Below are 23353 nucleotides of genomic sequence, written 5' to 3'. Positions count from 1 at the left end.
GGCACCACGACGACAGAGCTGCAAGCAATGCAAAAACATTTTCATTTGGCAAAAAGCTTTTTTTTTTTTAAATCAATACTGAAAGTTGCGGGTGAAGACTGATTTTACTGTCAAATTTGAGGAATCCGAAGCTCTTTTAGTGAAACGTGAGGTGGTCTTGGTGACAGAAATTCATCAATCCACAAAAAACAGACAAACCTCTGTACTTTCTCTACTTTTTAAAAGCAATTGAATTCATCGTTAACGACTCATAAGCAGGACCTTCAGCAAGCGGGCATCCTTGAGTATTATACAGTATTATCCGTGCTAATGAAAACTGCTGTTGAATGTAAGCCTGGCTGTTGGTGACAACAGAAGATGCTCTTATGGGCTCCATGCGTTGCAGATTCCATAAGTATTTTACTGTAATAGCACAGCTGAAATGTATAAATTCGTGAAGTCTGTCCATCAAAACAGATTAAAATATTTGGTAATATAACTAACCTCTCATCTTGTATGATGGAGGTTATGTAAGGGATAATGTCTGTGGAGGTGTTCATTATCAGGAATTAATTCCTGATTGTGGACACCTGGAAGGGCATCATCCCGCTCATACCATGGTCACCCAGAGTTTCAACAAACATGTGCTTTGAAGGTAAACAGAACAGCAGCACTCTGGGTGCATTCAAGGTTATCCTACAAGACTTGGAAGCAAGGAAATGTAAATGTTTTTGATATTTTATGATTCTGCAATTTGTTTACTGTTTTCATTTTAAGCTGTTGTTCATGGTTGTTGTGTGTCTTCATTGTGATGCTGCCTGTCGCTGCCAGAACACTCTTAAAGGCGAAATTTTTTAAAATCTCAATGAGACTTCACTGCGCTTAAATAAAGGTTGAATGAGATTTTATTTAAAAGCCCTTGTCCACCACACTATTAGCTCTCATACAGCATATTTTATTGTTTCTCCCTCTCTTTCTTTTTTGTCTCTGCATGGATACAGGAATCCTTGGGCCTTATGCATATGCACAAAACAGTATTTTCTGAGGTAATGAAAACTGGCATTGAATGTAACCCTGAATGTTGGTAACAGCAAGAGATGCTCTTATGGGCTCCATTTGTTGCAGCCTCCAGCCAGCAAATAAGCCCTTTACTCAATAAATGCTTTACTCAAATAGCACATATAACCCAGTGAACAGAATGTTCTTTTAAATTATCTGCTTAAATAAATAGCCTCTGTCTGTATTAGGGAGGTTATACTTACAAAATGCGAGCACCCATTCAACTGAAGTCTGTGCGAAGGAAAAAGAGGACTGCGGGATGATTTTTGACAAAGAGCAATACTTGATCATTCACGTCCTCTTTGTTCATTGCCACTGAGAGTTTAAAACAAACATGTCCCCTGAAGGTACACAGAACAGCAGCCCTCTGCAACAACTTGTTAGCTGTCACACATCGTATTTTGTTGTGTCTCCCTCCCCTTCTTTGCATCCCTGGATATGTACTTAAACGCCACACAGCTGGAGAGAGCCTTGCTCATGAAGCTAACAGAATTAATTTAAACCCAAAATCCACAATGTACCAAATGTATCTTTTAGATTGGTTAGTTTGATTTGAGACTACAGGTGCACTTACTCCATGAAATAACTTTAAAAAAAAATACTAATGTTTTATAATATGACAACACTATAAGCTTAGCTTTAAGTTAGGTTCAGGCAAAAAAAATGACGTGGTTAGGTTCAGGTTTTTTCCAACAATGCACATGTTTCATGCTCAAAATTAGCCATCTGCATGCCAAAGCCCCACCGCTCTCCTCGTCTTTCCAGCAGAGATACAGAGATCATGATGACAGAGCTGACTTTCCACATTCAAATAGAAAACGGCACCACGCAGATCCAAAAAAATGTCACGCAGAAAATTATCCACTGTGGCAAAAAGTGAGTCTATCAGTCTGTCAGTAACCAAAGGTGCTGGTGAAGCATGGTTTTTGGCTCCATCTGAGGAATCTGAAGCTGCAAAAAAAGAAACAGATCTGTGAGGTGGTCTCATGTGATGACGGCCCACAAAATATAGAACAACCCGTGTACTAAACTTTTAAAAGAACTTTATCATTAATGTCTCATTGGCAGAATTTTACTCATGCAGGCATCCTTGGGTATCACACATATGAACAGTATTTTCTATGGTAATGAAAACTGCAACTGAATGTAACCCTGACTGTTGGTAACAATAAGAGATGCTCTTAAGGGCTCCATTTGTCCCAGCCTCCAGCCTGTCAATAAACCATTAACTCAAATAGTACAGATGAGATGTATAAGTCTGTGAACAGAATGTACCTTTAGAATATCTGTTTACATAAATATCCTCCCTCTTCCTCAAAGTATTATGGAGGTTCTACTTAAATAGAGGGAGTAACACATGTTGTGTTATGACATGGGGTACTGGAAACCCATCCATCTGCTGATTGCATGCATGATTTTTGACAAAGAGTGATACTTCATCATTCACGTTGTCTTTGTTCATTGCCACTGAGTTTAAAATAAACATGTCCATTGAAGGTAAACAGCAACCCTCAGTTACAGCTTGTTAGCTGTCACACAGCTTATTTTGCTCTTTCCCCCACCCCTTAAAGTAAAGTTAGCCTTGTCTTATAGGCAGTAAGGCATCTCTGTGAGTGCAACATAATCACTGCGTCCTTCAGTATAGGTTGAAATGATCATCTCCAGAACACAGTCGAGTATTACCTGTGTTTTATGGGACTGGGGTGCTAAAAGCTGGCCTGAAAGTGAAACCGGAGCACCATCTGCTGGAAAGAATGTAGTAAGTCAACAAGACATGAAGAATCTGACTAGAATAAAGAGGACTCTCTGGCTCAGCACAACATTAAGAATCCCATAATCTTTTGATAATTGAAAATTTATAGGACTTTTTTATCATCAGCATCCAGGTTGATGGTTCAAAAAAATCTTTTCTTACAAGTAGAGGATTTGTCTAACCACATTTGTTTTTTGATCCACTGCCCACTTCCTTCAAGACAACACCTGACAGATTTGGGCCAGAAATTTTGTTTAACACTGCAGTATTAATATTCCTTAGTGATTTTAAGTAGTTACATAGAATTTCATTTTTGTTTGCCATTTCCCCAGAGACATCAAAATACAGGGATTAACTACAGAGCAGGTGCATGAAGTGATCAAAAACAAAAGACTGTTTGATACAAGCATGTAATCCCTGACATGTTTGATTTATTATAGTAGAACGGTGCATTATGATCTAAATCAAATAAAAAAACATAAAACAAATCAGCTTTTCTGCTTAATCTTTAAATGCTGCAATCGAAAGCAGTAGTGGAAGAGGTATTCAGAACTTTAAGGAAAAGAACAGCAGTATGAGCATCAAATTATACTTAAAGTTCCAAAAGTAAAAGTACTCATTAGGTGGAATTTCTCATTCAAGAGCATTTATTATAGGATTATAATCATTAAGTAATGTGTAAGCATCACTTTAATGTTGCAGCTGGTAAAGGTGTAGCTTTTTTAACTGCTTCATGTACTTTCTTCGCTTGATCTATGATAACACATCAGGATTTATTGGTTGATTTTATTTTGTGCAAATAATATAAATCTGCAAAGTGACAATAATGACAGCTGTTGTATAATTGTAGTGGAGTAAAAGGTGCATTATTTGCCTCTTAAATGTTGTTAAGCAGAAGTATGAAGTATCTTAAACTAGAAATACTGAAGTAAAGTACAGGTACTTAAGTGCAGTACTTGAGTAAATGTACTGACTTTTCACCACTAAGACTGAGGAATCACAACTTAAAATGTTACAAGTTCCAATTTCTCACAATTAGTGCTAAATGATCTGCATTTTAAAAGTGAGGGCCACCAGCACATGATGACCACACAAATTCATACTTAACACAAATATCTGATATACACACACCTTCCGTAAAGGCCATTTAAGGACTTGAAAACTATTTGTGCTATTTGCCAGAAGGAACTGCAGGCTTGTGAGTAAGGCTACGGCCACCTAGTGGACAGGAAGAAGGAAAAAAGCTGAGTGTCCAAATCTGCAGATGTAACACTCACAGGTGGTCAGAGCAAGTGAGTTTATCAATTGTTGACAGTGTGTTACACCTTTGAAATGAAGAAGTTTTGTCTTTTGCACGTCTTACTCATCTTACTCTGATAGTGATGACACATTGTATTTTGTGCTGTATGTGTTATACTTGGGTTGTTTTCATAATTGCATTTATTTTAGTGAAAGACATATATGATATTTAAAAAATGTGTGAAACATCGAGGTTTGAGTTTTTTTCTCCAAATGATGATGATGAAACATTTGTGTCACATTTTTCATTCCTAACATAACAACTTGAATCATTCCAAAAAAGATAAGATCGGGTCGATGTGCTGATATCGACTGGTGCACAAATTAAAATCAGGCAATTTATTGAATTCTGGCATAACAGGATGTAGTAAATGCCAAATCAGACTTAGAAATGAAAAAAGTCTTACGCCGTCCCTGGTGTCTGAATAATCATAACCTGTTGTGAATTGAGAAGAATTTAATTTGGCTGCAAGGCAAGTCATTCCTTCTCTCTTACTGGAGCAAGGATATATAAATAAATTAATCATATTAAAAAATCTACCATTAATGCGTATCATATTTATTGATATACAATTAAAAATGCACATTTTAAAGGTTAGTGAGGAATTTACAAATTCTTTGCAGAATTCATCATTTCAGTTTTTCTCAATCGCTTTGGTGCTTTTCTCACATCACTCTTAAAATTTGCACACCAGTTAGTGCATTTCTCAAAACAATTAGTGCAAACTGCAAAACCTAGTGGATAACCTGCAAAAGCACATCACTTGCTCAAATTGTAAATTTCTCTTTGGAGATTAATAAAGTATCTATCTATCTATCAAAAGCAAGTATTTGTGGCAATTAAACTGCCAGTGTCATCAAAATGAGAAGTCTTGACACGATTGTGTATGAACAAGATAGTCAAATGGTTTTGACATGTTTTCATTATGACAGTTTATTGTCTTAGTGTTTTCCAATGCCAAAAAAAGTCAGAACTCAGTTACACTACATGAAAATGCTCAAGACAGCACTATACACTACTTGTACGACCATTTGAAAACAACAGTAAAGTTACACATTGCTGTAGTTAAGGGAGTTAGTGAGTATGAGCCACTGAATACATATGTTTCACATTTTACTGTATATGTGCTTTGCAATTCTACAGCATTGTGCAAAAGGAAAATACACTGCAGTCACTTATTTAGAACAACATTTGGTAGAGTTGTGCACAAATGTGAACAATATAATAGTACATATTGTCCATCCACATCCAGACGTTCCTGTTCGCTGGCCACATATTTTCATCTACATCACAACGGATATCATCCCTTGCAATGCAGCGAGGAAAGTATCTCCTGGAGTGGCGAATCCACCATCTGCATGACTTTGCTGTGATGTCGTCACATACTGCATCCATGGTTGCTAGCAGGGCCATTTGCACATGTGGGCGCCGGTCATAAACCTTCCACGTCCAGGCAGAGAAAAACTCCTCTATCGGATTATGGAATGGGGAGTAGGGAGGGAGATATTTGACCAGCATCCTGTCATGTGCTGCAAACCACTGTCTGACCAGATGACCAGATACTATAGTATAGTATAGAGATTTGTATGAAAGCAACTGATACATGTCCAAAAACATTTGCAATTGCTTCAGAGGAAGAAGAAATTGCTACTATGATGTGCACAAATGACTAAATGTTGTGGAAGTTGAACTAATAGTTATGAGAATTTTCATTCTGATCTGAGAAAAGCACCAAAGCGACTGAGAAAAACTGTAATATAAGATTGAGTAAGATTAAATAAAAAAACAAAAACAAAAAACAAAACTTTACTAATGCCCTGCCGGTGAAATGCGGGTGTTACAGGCAGCAGGCAATAGGCCGTGGTGTCAGCCTTGTGTTCACAGAATTGTACTAAAGTCAGGACATAAAGAGTAATTGATAAAATAGCTTTATTGTTGCGTTACAATTACTGGTTAGCGTGAGCGATAATAATCATCACTGACTTTAATAAACGACGATGAAGCTCCTTCGACTATACCTTTGTGAGCAGGGAGCAGCGTAAGCGTAACATTTGTACGTAAGGACGTACAGACTTGACGCACGTCTTATAAAGCCCTGTTTTCTGACGTCAGCGGCCTCTTCCCTGCCTATGCCCCTCGTGAGGTGGGCAGTGTTAAATTCCTGTCTCTTTTCGCCACTAAGCGAATCCAAAACCATCCGTCAAAATGGTGAGTTTGTCGTGTTTTTCCATCTAATTAATGAGTAGTCGGGCACACATGGTGTCGTCAGTGTCAGAATTAATATTTTCGCATGGGCATTTTTACGGATGCTAGGCTACTTACGTGTCAGTTCTGTGGATTGTGCTTTGATCAAAATGGCAGCCGATGTGTCATCTGTATCCGTTGTTCCTACTGTGGCAAACCAGTCCTGAATTGTTACTAAGTTATTTGCTTCTTAATCAGAGTTAAACCATTCGACAGTTTTGAGTGGTAGTAAGCTGGCCTACTCTTTTGTGAAGGTTCATATGTCTAAGTGTGGTTGTCGCTACGGTGGAGCGTAGTTGGCTACACAGGCGGCTTTTTGGTCTAACGTTAGTAGTTGTCACCGGAACATATTTGCCAATATAGATACGAATGGTGGTGCGCCTGGATAATTGCATTTTGACATGCTGCCTGTGGTGTTACCAACATGTTTCTGATGTAACGGTTTGGAGGTCTACTTTGCCGGCATTTGGTGTTTCCGGCCCTGCCGGCTAAATTAGCACTCAAGCCAATGTTAGCATTTAGCATAGTGTCAAAGTCTGTACACGTGGCCTCTTTTTGCCAACGTATTATGCCGGTTGTTGCTTGGTTTAATCTACATTTACCAACGATTCATTTAATAAATTGTAAACTTAGTCAAACTATCATTGGTATTTACTGGGTATTGATAAGCATTCATATGGGGTTGGGAGGGAAAAATCGGCGAAATGTAGATAATGGCAACGCCACAGCTGATGGCGCATACCTATACCTGACGCCCCGAGTGGAAGTGCCAACCAGTTTAATGTGCGTCAGCAGCAATCTCCGATTTATTTCATGTGCAGTCAGCGTTACGGGGAGTTCATCATTGGCACTTGTGTACAGACTGACACAGAATCATAAACATTAGTGGCTGTTAGTTTGCTAAACGGATAGCTGGAAATAATCGTTCTTTTACGCTCATTTTTGTAAATGTTATCTGACTTTCTCCCCTCAGGTGAACTTTACCGTCGACCAGATCCGTGCCATCATGGACAAGAAGGCCAACATCCGTAACATGTCTGTGATTGCGCACGTAGACCATGGAAAGTCAACCCTGACAGACTCGCTTGTGTCAATGGCTGGCATCATTGCTGGAGCTCGTGCTGGAGAGACCCGTTTCACAGACACACGGAAAGATGAACAGGAACGTTGCATCACCATCAAGTCTACGTCAGTATCTTGTTATATTTCCAACTGCGCTCTTGCATTGTCGTTAATGTTTTTGCACTGCTGACATTTTGTAGCAAGTAAATGATTTACAGCAAGGATGATGTGGCCATGTGTTTTCTTATGCAGCTCAGTAGTTTGTCCCAAAATGTGGGGTTTGACAGATGTAGTCAATTATGGCACTGTTATGGTTTTTGGCTATTGTGGCCTTTGCCCATCCAAAAATTTGGATCATGCTTGATTTGGATGTGCTTGTGTATTTGGTTATGTCATGGGTAACCATTTTGCAAACATGCTGTTTTTGAAAATTAAGATGACATTCTCTAATTGATCATAATGGTACAGAAAAACTATAGCAGACTTGTAAAAGTTGTATTTATGAAGTTTGTCAAGTTTGTACCAAATTGTGACGGAATACACAGAAGACTTTTATCAGTCTGCTTAAACAGCATTACTGGACAGTGAGGAGCCCCGAGTTGGCTAGAGCATATTTATGAAACAATATTGACATGGACACTTGCTTGTTTCCAACTTTTGCTTTCACTATAACAAGCCAAAAAGTTAAAACCTGTTGTAGCACCGACACAGTGATCATGCTCTTGTAGGTAATTTGCCACAGGTGTTGCCTAAACATCCAGCCAGAATCAACCAATATGGACAACCCTGTCTTGGCTTTGTTTAGTGGTTTATTCCAGTATTCATATGCTGGCATTTAAGCGTAACCTCAAGCTAAAAAGCATAGTTTTCATTGACTGTTAAACATCTAAAATGTGTTACAATTCAAATGAAATGAAGTTTTATGGAATACAACACAGTTCATTCAAGCCTCCATGCATAGTTTGACTTCATCTACTGTTTTTTTATAATAGCTGGTTTTAGGTGCTGCATTACCCATTTAAGAAGTCTTGTTTAATGACTTGTCCTGACTTGCAGTGCCATCTCCCTGTTCTACGAGCTGAGTAAAAATGACTTGGCTTTCATCAAGCAGACCAAGGATGGCGCTGGCTTCTTGATCAACCTGATTGACTCTCCAGGACACGTTGACTTCTCCTCAGAAGTGACTGCTGCTCTCCGTGTCACTGATGGAGCCCTGGTTGTAGTGGACTGCGTGTCTGGTAAGGACAAAACAGAACAATCCTGAACAACACCAGTGCCAGTAGCAACTTATTAGGTACATATAAAATTGATTTAAATTGTTTAATCAGTTTCACAATTAAAGTAAGTCAATTTGTTTAAATGTTTATTTTTGTGTCAGAAGTGCAGACTCAAACTAATGCAAAAGTATGGCCCATGGGCAGTTTGCTAAAAATTCTTGCCTTCAAAAGAATCTCAAGTGCGTTTTTTTACGATGTGCTACTGGAAAAACCTGACATGCTGATTTACAAGTAAAAAGAAAAGGCATTGTTCTTCATACTGTGTTTACCATTTCTACTGCTTGTGCAAAATTAAATTCACAGCTTAATCTGCATTCCCGTCGATTAAATTCTCCTTGTGTATCCCTGCCAGGTGTTTGTGTGCAAACTGAGACAGTGCTCCGTCAGGCAATTGGTGAGCGTATCAAGCCAGTCCTGATGATGAACAAGATGGACCGTGCCTTGTTGGAGTTGCAGCTTGACCCTGAAGAACTTTACCTGACTTTCCAGCGCATTGTTGAGTCCGTCAATGTCATCATCTCCACTTATGGTGATGATGAAACTGGACCTATGGGCAACCTCATGGTGAGTGGCTGTCAGAACATTTTACCTTAAAGGATGACTTTCGTTTTTCACAACCTGGACTTTATTTGTAGCATTAAATACGACCATTTAGACACCCAGACAACTTTGGTGCCATTTGGAGTCGTTTTGAAGAAATTACGAGCTCCTAGTCCGTGTACTCTGTTAGTTAGCCGTGTTGTGGCTGGTTGCTCTCAGCGCGGGCGCTCGAAAATGACGTCATCCGCGTCAGAGGTAGTTGTCTAGAGACGCTGGATGTTGATAACATGCCACCATGGGCTCGGAGGGGAATAGCGCCAGCATATCATAACAAAATATTGGAATATGAACGAGTTTCGCCGCAGATTATGCGTTTATAGAGGCTACGCACGGGTGCCCCGATTACTCGCATTATACGGATATACGCGCCGCTCCTCTGGGGCTAATTTCTTCAAAACGACTCCAAATGGCACCAAAGTTGTCTGGGTGTCTAAATGGTCCTATTTAATGCTACAAATAAAGTCCAGATTGTAAAAAACGAAAGTTATCCTTTAAGTGCTACACACTGACCTCATTGTGTCAAGGTGTACAAGATGCTTAAATGTATTTTTGCAGAGAGAAAGAGGTCTGCCTCAAACTTGTGTTCGCTCTCTTTTCACGCTATATAGACTTTGAAACAACTACAGCAGACATCATTTTCTGTTATTTTAATCCGATTCCTTTCACATGTTGGTTTTCGAAATTAAAAGGCTATGTTGAAAATATGGTGGTAAGAGATCCAAGGTTTGGTCTTTTTTTGCTCTTATAATTCAACTGTGCTCATAAATTTCAGTCACCTGAAAAAATTTGGAGGATCCAATCCCTGAACTGAAACACAACATGAGTCGTTATGTTTCTTTAAGCCTGTGTCCAAAGTAAAATCGTTTAACTGTCAGTGCAGTTAAATATTTAATGAATATTTTAAAATGCACTGATGTCCTGAGGTGTCATCAATACTCCTAGGTCGATCCAGTCATTGGTACCGTTGGCTTTGGTTCTGGACTCCATGGATGGGCTTTCACCCTGAAGCAGTTTGCTGAGATGTACGTCGCCAAGTTTGCTGCCAAGGGCAACGCCCAGATGTCACCAGAGGACCACTGCAAGAAGGTGGAAGACATGATGAAGAAGCTGTGGGGTGATAGGTGAGTCTTTATAACAAAGCTTGATTACCGAATGAAAATGTAATTTAGGAACTTGGCTAGTTGCAGAGGTACTTTACACATGCCACACGGACTCACTACAGGAATGGGGGTCTTGCCTTTATTGATCTTGCACAGAATTTTTTCCTCTGTTATGTTGTGGTTTCTGTGACTTGGTAAATTGTTACACCATATACATTTCTCTAGGTACTTGATCAATCAAAAGTTCGTCAAGACTGCGACAACCTCAGCTGATGGCACCAAGTCCCCCCGCACCTTTGTTTCTCTTATCCTGGACCCCATCTTCAAGGTAACAAGCAACACTGATTTTATTAAATATTGGTGATGTACAGCACATTAAGAAAATAAGGTAGCATGGTTCAGATCACATTTTGTAATTGGTATTTTTGTTACCTTAAATCTACTGTACTTTGCGCAATTATTCCTGTGTGCCTGTAAGTGATGACTTAAACATTCTTCACTTTGACCTGAGTAACCAGTGATGATATCCTTCAGTCTGAGCAGGGCACAGAGACAGAGCTTTATTTTAACATCCTTTGCTTGACCATCTTAAATTGCAGTCCACTAATTCAATGTCCTTTAGGTGTTCGATGCCATCATGAACTTCAAGAAGGAGGAAACTGAAAAGCTCATCGAGAAGTTGGAAATCAAGTTGGATACTGAGGACAAGGACAAAGAGGGTAAGCCTCTCCTGAAGGCTGTGATGCGCCGCTGGCTGCCTGCTGGAGAAGCTCTTTTGCAAATGATCACAATCCACCTGCCTTCCCCCGTCACTGCCCAGAAGTACCGCTGTGACCTGCTCTATGAAGGACCTTCAGATGATGAAGCTGCCATGGGTATGACACTTATTTTTCATCAATGAACAGGAATCAAAGGTTTAAACCTCTTCTGTAAATGCATCATTTCACTTAGTTATGATAAGACCTGGGCAGGGCTGCAAAGGCAGATGTGGCTTGAATTTGTAGTGGTTGTTTGTGGACTTGTACTGATTGTCAGACCTTTTTTTTTTTTTTTTTTTTAAATCAGGTATTAAGAACTGTGACCCCAAGGCTCCCTTGATGGTGTACATCTCAAAAATGGTCCCCACCAGTGACAAGGGTCGCTTCTATGCATTTGGGCGTGTGTTCTCTGGGTCTGTCTCCACTGGCCTGAAAGTACGCATTATGGGACCAAACTACGTCCCAGGAAAGAAGGAAGACCTCTGCTGTAAGCCGATTCAGAGGTTGGTGTCAGCATTTGGCCTGTTGTTCAATTAGCTGGTATGTTTTTGATTAGCAATTGTGTGAAGTCAATTTATCAGATATTAGTGACAACTTGCACGTTGCTCTTTGCCAGGACCATTTTGATGATGGGCCGTTACGTTGAGCCCATTGAAGATGTGCCATGTGGTAACATCGTTGGTCTGGTTGGAGTGGACCAGTTCCTTGTCAAGACCGGAACAATCACCACCTATGAGCATGCACACAACATGAGAGTGATGAAGTTCAGTGTCAGCCCTGTGGTGAGAGTTGCTGTGGAGGCTAAAAACCCTGCTGACCTGCCCAAGCTGGTAGAGGGTTTGAAGCGTTTGTGCAAGTCTGATCCTATGGTGCAGTGTATCATTGAGGAGTCTGGAGAACATATCGTCGCTGGTGCTGGAGAGCTACATCTGGAGATTTGTCTGAAGGATCTGGAGGAGGACCATGCTGGTATTCCACTTAAGGTGATTTAAAGCAAAAATTGAGTTAGCTTGAGTAAAATCCATTTGCACTAATGATCTTAAGAGCCATGAAAATCAAATGCTAACGGTGAGGGGGGGGACATAGCTCTGGAAGTAAACATTTCTGCATTGAAATTTCTTTTCTTTTTAGAAATCTGATCCAGTGGTGTCCTACAGAGAGACTGTCGGCGCAGAGTCGAGTGTGATGTGTCTGTCAAAGTCACCCAACAAGCACAACCGTCTCTTCATGAAGGCCCGTCCCTTTGAAGATGGCCTAGCAGAAGCTATTGACAAGGGTGATATTGGCTCTCGTCAGGAGATCAAGGCCCGTGCCCGCCAACTTGCTGAAAAGTTTGATTGGGATGTCACTGAGGCCAGAAAGATTTGGTGCTTTGGACCTGATGGAACTGGCCCCAACATGTTGGTGGACGTTACCAAGGGAGTGCAGTACCTTAATGAGATCAAGGATAGTGTTGTGGCTGGCTTCCAGTGGGCAGTCAAGGAGGTGAGGAGGCGAAAGTATACAGATTCTAATACAATGACTAAACTCTGAGATTGTGTGTTCTACCCTGTAATCACTGGATATACTTTAACTACATATGTTGTCTCAATGTTGTCCTTAGGGTGTCCTGTGTGAAGAGAACATGCGTGCCATTCGCTTTGACATCCACGATGTGACCCTGCATACAGATGCTATTCACCGTGGTGGTGGTCAGATTATTCCCACAGCCCGCAGAGCTCTGTACGCTTGCGAGCTCACAGCTGAGCCGAAATTGATGGAGCCTGTCTACCTGGTGGAGATCCAGGTAGGTGTCACTGGAGATGTATTTTGTTTATTCTAGTTACCCAATATATCAGGAGTTCAGCCCTGTGGAAATTCTTTACTTTTGAAACTTGCTTAGGTTTGTCACACTTTTGGCGGGTTGGCAGGGCACGGTGGCTAACTTTAGAAACGTTTTCACTTGTCAGACATTGACTAGAATTTTGCAGAATTGACTGCCTGTCATTTCACAAATTTCAGTGTTGTCTGTATGACTCAATATCGCCCTTCTCCTTTGACAGTGTCCTCCAAATGCAATGGGTGGAATCTATGGTGTGTTGAACAGAAGGCGTGGTCACGTGTTTGAGGAAATCAGTGTCGAGGGAACACCCTTGCGCGTTACCAAGGCCTACCTGCCTGTCATGGAGTCATTTGGTAAGTCCTCTTTAACAGGAGATTATGGTCAGAGTCGCCAGTGTTTATTGTTGCATTTGGATTTTGATTTTTGGAAATTTCACTCTGCAGTTGTTTACAGTGCTGATTTCACTCACTGTTCTGCAGTCGAGTGCACATTTACATGGCATGGCCTGCCTTTCTTGCTGTTATTTTACCCAACATGTCATTGTGGAGGATAAAGATAAGGTGCTGAGTGTAGTTTTGAGTTGGTGTGCAGAAGTATGTTTTTATGTAATTTTACTTGAGCCTGAAGACGAAAAGCAATCTAATGATTTTAAATGAGTGGCAGTAGTAGAGGACAAAATTAGCTCACCACATTCGAGTAGTATGGATAGATAGATACTTTATTAATCTCCAAAGAGAAATTTGCAGTTCCAGCAGCTCAAAGGGTGAGCAGCTGAATAATAGGCTAATTGTGGTCTTAAGTGTTTTTTTGTTTTTCAACTCAAGGGTCAACCATGTAACTCCTTGGATAGTAATTTTTATGTCCACATCATTTTAGTGACCTGCAAACTGCAAGTGGGTAATCTTAGCTGCCACGTGATATTGAAAGCCCCTAGCTACTGACCAGAGGGGAAAACAGATGTTAACTTCTACATTTTTGACTGCTGCACCATCACTCCTTGCACTCATTGCAGGGATGGAATTGAGATGTCCTTTGCTCTGTTCATTCCCAGGTTTCACAGCTGACCTTCGTTCCAACACTGGTGGCCAGGCCTTCCCACAGTGTGTGTTCGACCATTGGCAGGTCCTTCCCGGAGACCCAATGGAGGCTGCATCCAAGCCTGGTATAGTTGTGGCGGAGACACGCAAACGTAAAGGTCTCAAAGAAGGTATCCCAGCCTTGGACAACTACCTGGACAAATTGTAAAAGCCTGGGACCACATGTGGCTTTTGCCTCATTTATCCCTTCCCAACACATTGTAAGTCTACGCAGTGGGACCGGACTGTACAGAACAGTGAGCACTAATGTTTGCCAAAAAAAGGATTGACAATAATGAATAAACTACAAAAATTGTAAACGATAAATAAAGGAAAATAAAAATGTGGATGGTTCAGGCTTCCTTTCTTTCCCCCCCGTTTATGGGGATGATCATGTGGAAGCTGTTTAAATTTATGGTGGCTACAATTCAAAGAATAAAGGGGTGATGTACTTAAGTTAATTTTATATTATGAATGGGCCAAATTTGAGGTGACATTTCAGCGCATTTAACATTTAATACAACAGGACTTTTTTGTGTTTTTTTCCCTTAAATGTTTGATTTCTTCCTTTAAACATTTAATATGCAGTCACATTTACAGCTGGTTGCAGAAAGTTTCAGTGATGTCTTTGTCCAGAGAGTCAATATTCAGAGTGTAAATGATGTGGTTGACAACTGAAGTTTGCTAAGGCTTCAGTGTGAGAGTACGACTGTACTAAAGAAGCATCGGGCCAAACTGCTGAAGTGCCGACAGAACAAATATTTTAAGTCATGGCTGCCGAAGATGTGTCTGATTTACCAGGGCATCTGCATTATTTGCAGATAACAGCAATCACTGATGGAGCTTCATTATTTAGTCATAGCTGAACGTTGGATGCTAACCCAACTTACTTTGAGGTTTATGTTGGTGGTTCCATGTCCTGTTCAAGCTTAACATGATTTTGGTCACTGGTGTGTCTAACTATAGTGTTTTGGGTTTTTTTTAAATGTCTAAAAGAGCAAGTATCAAATTTCATGCCATAGCAAACATGTCATGGATTGGATTGGAGTGACTGGGCAGGGATGTACAACTGGAAACAAGCAGACTACAAGTAGATCAGATTTTTTTTTTTTTTTTTTTTTTTTTTGCATTCAGCCTTTACTCTCAAGTACTCTTGCGTAATTGTAAGTTTAGTAATATTCTTGGTGGGACAAACTATTCAGAATCATGACCTTAAGCTTCTGGAGAATTGTCTGAACCATTTTTCTACTTATATTTTGTTGACCAATTTATTAATCATGACAATACTCAGTTGTAGCCCTTAATAGTACAAATATACATAAAACCACTCCAACTCAAACATCCGCTCTGAAAAACTTAACATTTCTGGAATTTTGACAGTTACCAGTTATTTTCGTGTGAAAAGGTAAGTACTTTCATGTTTTCTTGGGTTCAGGCCCCACTTAACCCTGACAGGATTGACCTGTAGTTTTTTTTAGATGTTTCCCAGACAAACAATTATGTATTTTTATTTCATGAGCGTATTGGTCACTGCATTTAAATATTAGGCATGCGGTCAGGCTTACATTGGCAAGCAAGTTTAGTTGTAGTTCTTCCTTGTGACCAGTGGAGGGCAGTCAACACTCCAACTTTCAAAATAGAGGCGGCGTCTGAAATTACTCGTTTTTTGGTATATAGTGCACTACATTTCCTATCCGCTATTTTGAGTATCTTAACATCGAGTGTGGAAATTTGTCCACTGTATCTTAAAAATATCCCACAATGGAACGGAGAAAGTAGTGTCTGCGACATGTACACAGCTTTCTTCTTACAATCCCAGAATGAAATGCGCCACCCTTTGTCCTAAATCTCCATTTGTTAAACTAATGTGTACATTATGTAAGAATGAGTGAACAAGGAAGTTAAAATACAGGCTTCCTCACGAGTTCACATACCTTAGCAGAATATGTTAAATGTGTACCATTGCCGTGTTTGTGACCATAACTTTCAATTTTGGTCTGGTAATTCCTAGAAATTACGACACCATTACGTGGTTTCATAGGGGAGACGGGTACAATTGTAATATCAAGAACATATCATGCAACAAATTATACTCCAACTCACCATCCAAATGTGATATTGTAATGCTGCAAGTATATCCAGGCATATACTGTATATAGTGGTTGTGCTTGCAGATTTGCATATCATAGAGTGCCCTTCCAGTTACGTACTGTGCTTACTGAGGGCACTGAACATTGATGATAACACAACAGATGAATAACACCCTCACGACAAATATTAACTCCACTGGTTGAAAGGGCACATAATCGCAAATGACTACATCTGATGAAATATTTCAAAATAAAAGGCAGAAACGCCCTGTGACTACCGAAGTCACGTGCTCACCGCGAACAGCCCTTCGCGGTGAGCACGTGACTTCGGTGCGTTGAATACAGGCATACATCATGCCTATTATTTAAACTTTATCTAAGTTTCATACACAAACAATTACAGAGACATCCATCATCCATATTATAAAAGCATAAGAACAATACTTAACAAAAACAAGTATGCAGAAACATGGGATTGCTGTAAAATAAGAGGAAAGTGGAATACAAATGACTGAAATATAGTTATTTTTAAAAAAGCAAGTCTATGTTAATATAAGCATTATTAAAATAATAAAGTGCAAACAGTATGCCGCTTTTGTGGTACTATTTTAACTGAGTACCCGGTAATTCCCTTTTACCTTACTTTGTACTCTACTACAATACAGTCCCTTTACATCCAGCCGACCAATCATGACTCTCCGTACTGACCAATCAGCTGTCAGGCAGGGTTCTCTTCCTGTTTGGCCGAGTGAGTCGTTATCCGGTAAGTTAAAAGACGTTTATCTAAAAAAACAAAAAGTAGAAATAGTTATATAAAACAGCCATTGTCCGGAGCGAATAAACATTATTGTTTACGCGAATACACAGTCTCCTGTATATCATTTTTTTCTTTGTGAAGAGTTAGCAGTTTGGCTAGCCTTTTTGAGTGGATGTTGTCCGTTGTGTTTGTGAGAGCTGCACTGCTAGCAGTCAGGGTAGCTTAAGAAGCGGCTGCCCAACTGAGAAAATAATGCTGAAATTGACTATTTCTCGCATGCTTTCTTACAAATCCCATGTTATTCTACATAGACGTATCCCCACGGCGTAACCTCAACGGAGTAAGGCCATTTTTACACTTGCAGTAACAGTTGTACGGACGAAGATCATGGGAGGGATCAAACAAGAGCAGAGTGATGCTTCGCAGCAGCCCAAATCTTCACATTCAGTAGATCAACCACAAGATGAGGTGGGTACAGCTACATCTGACCAGGAGCAACATGATTTGTTAATTGCTTTAATTAAACCTCCTTAGTTGGAGGAATAAGGCTGTTAAGTTTTGCAACCAAAATTTGATTCACCATTTCGTTTAGAGAAAATTGTGACCTGTTTAAACTGTTTACTGTAACCTTTTTTATTAGGTAGCTTAAAGTAATTCACACTAGTACAACAACTGCAATAAATCCCATCGATAAATGATGAAAAACTGACCATAAACAAAAAAAAATACTCCTCACTTTAATGTAATTCAATTCAACATCGCTACTCCTAAATGAGCATGAAGTAGAAATAACACCCCTTAGAAACAGTTTAGACATACAACAGTGTAACTTTCATGAGGTTGGTAGGATTTATTGTAGGGTTGTTGTGAATGTAGTAGAGCAGGAACAATGAGTCAATTAGCAGATCAACATGAGATTAAAGGAAAGAATTTTAAATACTGATTAATAAAAACAATTCCAGCTTCTCAGATGTGTGCTGGTGTTCTTAGTCTTCTATATTGGGAAATTCAATTTCTATGGGTTTGGACTTTTGGTCAAAACAAGCAATTTTGGCTGTTTCCTACTTGCTGACATTTTACTGACCAAATCATTAATAGAGAAAATGTTCTGCATATTAATTGATATTGAAAATTATTTTTTAGTTGCAGTTATAGTATGTAGTTATGGTAGTTTTTTTTTACTGAGCAAGGAGGAGTGGCACAGATGAGTGAGCAGCCCCTGCTATCATGACAGTGTTGTCCCCCCTCTCTGCAGCCAAAGAAGAGAGGCTGGCCGAAGGGAAAGAAAAGAAAGAAGGTGCTGCCAAATGGTCCCAAGGCACCAGTAACGGGATATGTCCGCTTCCTTAACGAACGGCGAGAGCATATGCGGGCCCGATACCCTGACTTACCTTTCCCAGAAATCACCAAGAGACTCGGAGCAGAGTGGACACGATTAGCCCAGAATGACAAACAGGTACTTATTCCAGTTTTCCAGGTATGCATGTTGCATGTGTGTATCATAATCAGTTGCACACATCACTGTAAGCAGTGGGTCTTTAATGCAACTGAGCCAGTTGGGCTGGTTTCCACGATTACACACAGAAACCACAGTCAAGAGCGGAATTGCAGATGTTATCTCTGAGCTTTGCTGCAAGGAGCATCATCTTCTGTCTTGTTTACTTCCATACTTTACTTTCACGTTGCAAACATCAAATCCTGTTGTTGGATTTGTTTTGTTTTTTGTTTTTTTTTTAAACATGCTTCTCGTCAGTGGTGTTTATCAGATCTATGGTAGTCAAATGAGCCTGCTTGCAATCATTTCTATTCTAAAATGTACTACCTGACCAATTTCCAAAAAACATGCGCGTAATAAAAGGTTTCAAATAATCAAGAAACTGTTGGTTAGCAAGAGGCAACAATATTTGTGCACTGGCAGCGCTACCTGGACGAGGCAGAACGGGAGAAGATGCAGTATGCGCAGGAACTGAAGGAATATCAGCAGACGGAGGCCTATCAGATCACCACTGCAAAGATACAAGACAAGAGGATCAAGAAAGGTGACAGCTGAGCTCTCTTTATGCAATATATGTCATGTTGGATACTGCTCATGTGTGTAAATCTTTAGAATAACCACCACATTACCAGAAAATGCAAATAGCAAGATACCGTATATTTGCTGCTTCATTACTCTGTGCCGGGCAAGCTGTAATATACGCATCTGTTTTTCAGAAGACACTCCATCTGTCATCATCAGCACTAGTTCAGAGTCATCTTTATCAAAGGTATAAGACACATCCATTGTATATTCTGTCATTTTCACATAGGTTTCAAACAGCTAAGTTGTCTGATGATGTTTTTTAGGCTTCTGAGCTCCCAAGCAGATTCGACATCCCTATCTTCACAGAGGAGTTCCTCGATCAGAACAAAGGTAACAGAACTGCAAACAGGACATATTCATTCTGTTATTTCACAAATCCACTTTAACATGGCTCTGTAATGAAGCGGAGACAAAAATGTTGGATTACTTCATTCCTATAAGAGTATTTTAACAGATCTTCTGAGACAGTAAAGTAAGTTGCTTTTAACAATAAAAAGATCATGTAAAACATAATCTTATACTTTCATCACAAACCCGTTCTGTTTCTGTCTTTGGGGTTTCAGCTCGAGAGGCTGAGTTGCGACGGCTTCGTAAGGCCAACATTGAGTTTGAAGAGCAGAATGCAGTGCTTCAGCGGCACATTCAGGACATGTACAATGCTAAAGAGCGCCTGGAGGCTGAATTGGGGCTGGACGAGAAGCGAACCCAGGCTCTTCACCAGCACTTGCTGGCCATTAAACACACACTGGTCAATAGCCTGTCATCAGTCCCTCTGCCAGGTCAGCAGTCAGTTGGCTATATTTTGTCAGGGGAGAAATGCAATATGGATGGATAGATGGATTTTAGATAAATCTGTGGCTATGAGGTTATGTTTTCATGTTAAATTTATTTGTTTAGTATAAATGCATTGGTACTGTTAGCACAGTCAAAAGACCAGTCCACATGAGACTGTGTTCAACATCAATATTCATTAACCAGTTCTCCTAAGAATTGGATTGCCATATTAGTATTTAAAATTCCATCATGTGTCACCTCAAGAGGATGTGTGGATTTAATTGTTCTGTGTCTTTCCTGAACAGGTACAGGCGAGACAGCGTCTCTTGGGAACCTGGAATCGTACGTGAGTCGTCTCAGTGGAGTGGTGGAGGGAAACCCTCAAAAGCATCGTGCTCTGCTCACCCAGCTTAGTGAAGTCCTCTCTCATCTGGACAGGTAATTAATATTGCCCACGCGCAGCCTGGTGGGGTTGAAGCATTACAAAATTGGATTTGGAGCTATAATCTTGTGTGCTCTCTGCTTCTTCCTCTGATGAATCTGTTATCATTTAGCTAGCCTAAATATACTCTGATAGGATGTGCACACAGTCATCTTTTCTTCATTTAAGCAGAAGGTTAACCCAGATTTTAAATGTGTATAATATGTGCTAAACTAGGGTTAAATATTTCATTGTCATTAGGAATGGATGACAAAATATTTGGCTTCACGCAAGAACATTTTTGTTTTCTTTTTCTCAACATCTCTTAGTTATTTCATGAGGTTTGCTTGTTTGAGTGTTCCAAGTCAGACTAACCAAACTTTCTGGACTGGCCAAATCTGACGAAAATTGCTGTAAAATGCCTCCTGTTCATGAGGAGATATGCGTTCAAGAGACTTAATCATTAGCATGATCGAATCCCTGAAGGTTGCAGTTAGCAGTCTAAGTGTAGTAGTATTAAGAGGAGCCCAAACAATTAGAGAATATTAATAGCACACCTGCTGATGACATGACATCAGTGCAGCATCGCTCTCTGACAGACATGAAGAGGGAATGGTTTACCATGAGGTTGGGTGCTGAAATACGTCTTTTTAAAGCAAACCCCTGATTAACATTAGAGGCAGTCATGGAGATGAGTGAATATTACACTCTACAGTAGGTGATAAAAACACTTGCAGGTGCAGCAGAGGACAATGCTGGACTGCGACCTGAAGTAGCTCTTGGAGTGAGAGAATTTTCCAACTACTAAAATGTAAAAGATGCTGAAAATCATACATTTATTTTTTGATCACATTTGAACTCCAAATTAATTCAGGTTAAGACATTAGAATTCTTTAATCACAAGTGTTTTCCTGTGAAGAAAGGCAGACTGGCCCTTCATGACCGCTCTGGTCTAGACCACTTGTACATGTAATTCCAAGCACGAGAAAACTTATGAATGCGGGAGTTTTTTCTTAACATCAAATATGTTTATAGGACTGGTGCTTGCATGAGCTTCATTGGCATTACCATTTAAGATTCAGTGCTGTCAACAGTGCACACTAATCAAAAGTGTGTGAAAGTTTGTGAGATTTTATTTCTCCATTGGTCACATTTTTTAAAGTAATGTTCAAGTGTCACGGGTTGCTTTGTCAGAATCTAGAAGAGTGTGATTAATTTTGATGATGAAGTTGTTTTTGAAAGCATCTTTCATCATCACATTATTATTGGAACTCTGTCAAACATAATTTTCTATTTAACGTGTTTTTCTAACTGCGTGCTTTAATTCATTGTCAGTGAGAAGTTATGAGGAGGCTCCAGCTGGATACCCTTTCATTCCTGCAGCAGAGGGGGCACACGGCAGGCTTGGTGGTGTTGGTCAAGTCAGTGCCATTCAACAGAGCATGGGGATATCTCAAGGATAGTAAAGGCAAGGGTACAAACACTTCAAAAGACCACACACATAATCCGTGTCTACATGCCTCTTTGCTATGAATATGTGTATTCTGTAGAATATGTGTATTCATACACATGCATTTTTGTGAATGTAAATCTGTGTGGCAGTGTTGAGGGCTTTTACAGTTCAGGAATTTCTTTAAATGTAATGTAATTTTATCTCCTCGACTGCTGTAATTCAGTACATTTGGATTGGCCGTTACCCGATTGTGTATTATCAGCAGTTAATACAGGCTCGTGACCTGTCCAATAAGACAAGCGTAATTATTAGTTTCCAATAAATGGCATTTGGCATTTGGTGGTTGGGGAATGTGTACGTAGTGTTATTTAGAATGCATGAAAAAAAAACTGGAAAAGGTGAAAAATGATGGGCTACTGCAGACATACAATGAATTTACATTGATAATAGCAGGTTGTTGAATGGACAAGCAGTTTCACATGTCGGAATATTATATATTTGTGAAGTATATTTGTATTTTCTGAAATGTTCATTAAACCATACTGAAAATGTTTCCAACAAAAGATGTGTCCGATTTTGTAAAAATTGTTGTGAGACATGTTTAATTATTATTGTATTGTAAGTTAAATCACAAAACTACGTGTTTTCCCCTCTTAAATATGCAAGGCCAGATACCACCATAAGTAACTGGAGAAATCTGCTTTGCTGTGATTTTAACTGAGCCTAAAGGAGAGAATGCGGAGATGCAGGGGATGTTGCGGTCCAGCAGGGGGAGCTGTTGGCCCACACTGGAAGAAGCCTTGACTCTTGTAGCAGCGTTTAAAGTTACATCAGTCTGATTGTGTACGATTTTCTTTGGAATGATGAAAGGGAGATGACCTGTGGTTGATATGCAACACAGGTTATCACGACTGAGCCTGGCTCAGATGAGATACTCAGATTATTTGTGCCTCAGTGTGGCTATTTGCTTTTTCTGTATTCTGTAAGTTTAGGAACCAGCAGTTCATTTCCTTCCAGTCGAGGATCTCTCAACTTCTGCGTTAGCCACGTGCACCCGCCATTATTACAAGAAAGCCCCTGCATCTCATCTTAAATCTTAAACTCTTGAGTTCCAGATGCATGCAGCCCAATAGCTGATGACAGTAAACATGATTATTATTTGCAGAGACAGTGTATCACCAAAAGCTTGCTTTCCAGCTGAAGTTCTGCTGAAGCAACACAGTTTAAGGGGCTCCTGCTGTCAATATGTAAAGATGAATATGAATACCCTTTAACTGACTCACCTCTAAGTAATTATTACCCACTCCTCTGGATGTCTAGTGTTTCCATAAAAAGTAGGGCCGGTTAATGGCTAATTCTGACAAAATGAGTCATCACATTATTCATGTCGATGCTGTGCTATTGTCTGAGGATGCCAATTGAGGTATCTGATATCTGAGAAATCTGTGGGGGGAGAGGCCAATAATCAGGTGTTTCAGCATCTCCAACCCCCCTCCCCACAACCCCTACACACACACACACACACACACACACACACACACACACACACACATACACACACACCCTGCCGCTCTGACGTCACTGCCAGGAGCTGTCCACAGCAGCGATGGTGCTGAAGCTGAACAAGATGGCTGTGTGTTGGGGAGCGGAGAGCTGAGAGAGAAGCGGGGTGGGGGGGGGGCGCGGAAAGAGTCTCGAATTCAGACAGACACGCCACAAAAAAGACGAGAGGATAGAGAAGGTGGCGT

The 23353-nt window shown here is 40.1% G+C and overlaps 2 protein-coding genes and 1 non-coding gene across 5 annotated transcripts; all 3 read left to right on the top strand.

The window, feature by feature from the left end:
* Window positions 1-6197: 6197 nt before the first annotated feature.
* Window positions 6198-14375, top strand: LOC121605191 (elongation factor 2-like). The gene is made up of 13 exons (XM_041935011.1): window positions 6198-6299; window positions 7309-7523; window positions 8454-8635; window positions 9027-9238; window positions 10217-10395; window positions 10600-10702; window positions 10997-11249; window positions 11440-11635; window positions 11749-12115; window positions 12264-12617; window positions 12736-12918; window positions 13175-13307; window positions 14006-14375. Exons 1-13 carry the CDS (start codon window positions 6297-6299, stop codon window positions 14197-14199), a joined length of 2574 nt encoding a protein of 857 aa, XP_041790945.1. The 5' UTR covers window positions 6198-6296; the 3' UTR covers window positions 14200-14375.
* Window positions 10848-10915, top strand: LOC121606051. Its single transcript, XR_006006825.1, has one exon. It is a non-coding gene; the product is annotated as a small nucleolar RNA SNORD37 (small nucleolar RNA).
* A 2420-nt stretch (window positions 14376-16795) lies between the features above and the next one.
* hmg20b (high mobility group 20B) lies at window positions 16796-22162 on the top strand. Of its 3 annotated transcripts, XM_041935581.1 has the most exons (10): window positions 16796-16887; window positions 17028-17088; window positions 17223-17345; window positions 18133-18333; window positions 18796-18916; window positions 19089-19141; window positions 19221-19287; window positions 19521-19736; window positions 20037-20169; window positions 21488-22162. In XM_041935581.1, exons 1-10 carry the CDS (start codon window positions 16811-16813, stop codon window positions 21498-21500), a joined length of 1065 nt encoding a protein of 354 aa, XP_041791515.1. In that variant the 5' UTR covers window positions 16796-16810; the 3' UTR covers window positions 21501-22162. The 3 variants fall into 3 exon arrangements, with proteins under 3 accessions (XP_041791515.1, XP_041791514.1, XP_041791513.1); XM_041935580.1 differs by lacking the exon at window positions 17028-17088 and having other exon boundaries at window positions 16826-16883; window positions 17189-17345; window positions 19092-19141; XM_041935579.1 differs by lacking the exon at window positions 17028-17088 and having other exon boundaries at window positions 16826-16883; window positions 17189-17345.
* Window positions 22163-23353: the final 1191 nt, after the last annotated feature.

Source organism: Chelmon rostratus, chromosome 4 (genome assembly GCF_017976325.1).
Source record: "Chelmon rostratus isolate fCheRos1 chromosome 4, fCheRos1.pri, whole genome shotgun sequence".
In the NCBI taxonomy this organism is placed as follows: Eukaryota; Metazoa; Chordata; class Actinopteri; order Chaetodontiformes; family Chaetodontidae; genus Chelmon; species Chelmon rostratus.
This window is presented reverse-complemented; position numbering and strand designations above follow the sequence as displayed.

What these genes read in the sequence shown, in the direction of transcription:
- LOC121605191 (XM_041935011.1), top strand. An exon ending in TGTAGTGGACTGCGTGTCTG is followed by an intron (nt 8,636 to 9,026) that starts GTAAGGACAAAA and finishes TATCCCTGCCAG; the next exon opens with GTGTTTGTGTGCAAACTGAG. An exon ending in TCCTGGACCCCATCTTCAAG is followed by an intron (nt 10,703 to 10,996) that starts GTAACAAGCAAC and finishes AATGTCCTTTAG; the next exon opens with GTGTTCGATGCCATCATGAA.
- hmg20b (XM_041935581.1), top strand. Translation starts at nt 16,811, where the DNA reads ATGACTCTCCGTACTGACCAATCAGCTGTCAGGCAGGGTTCTCTTCCT. An exon ending in AGTGAGTCGTTATCCGGTAA is followed by an intron (nt 16,888 to 17,027) that starts GTTAAAAGACGT and finishes AAGAGTTAGCAG; the next exon opens with TTTGGCTAGCCTTTTTGAGT. An exon ending in GTCATCAGTCCCTCTGCCAG is followed by an intron (nt 19,737 to 20,036) that starts GTCAGCAGTCAG and finishes TTTCCTGAACAG; the next exon opens with GTACAGGCGAGACAGCGTCT.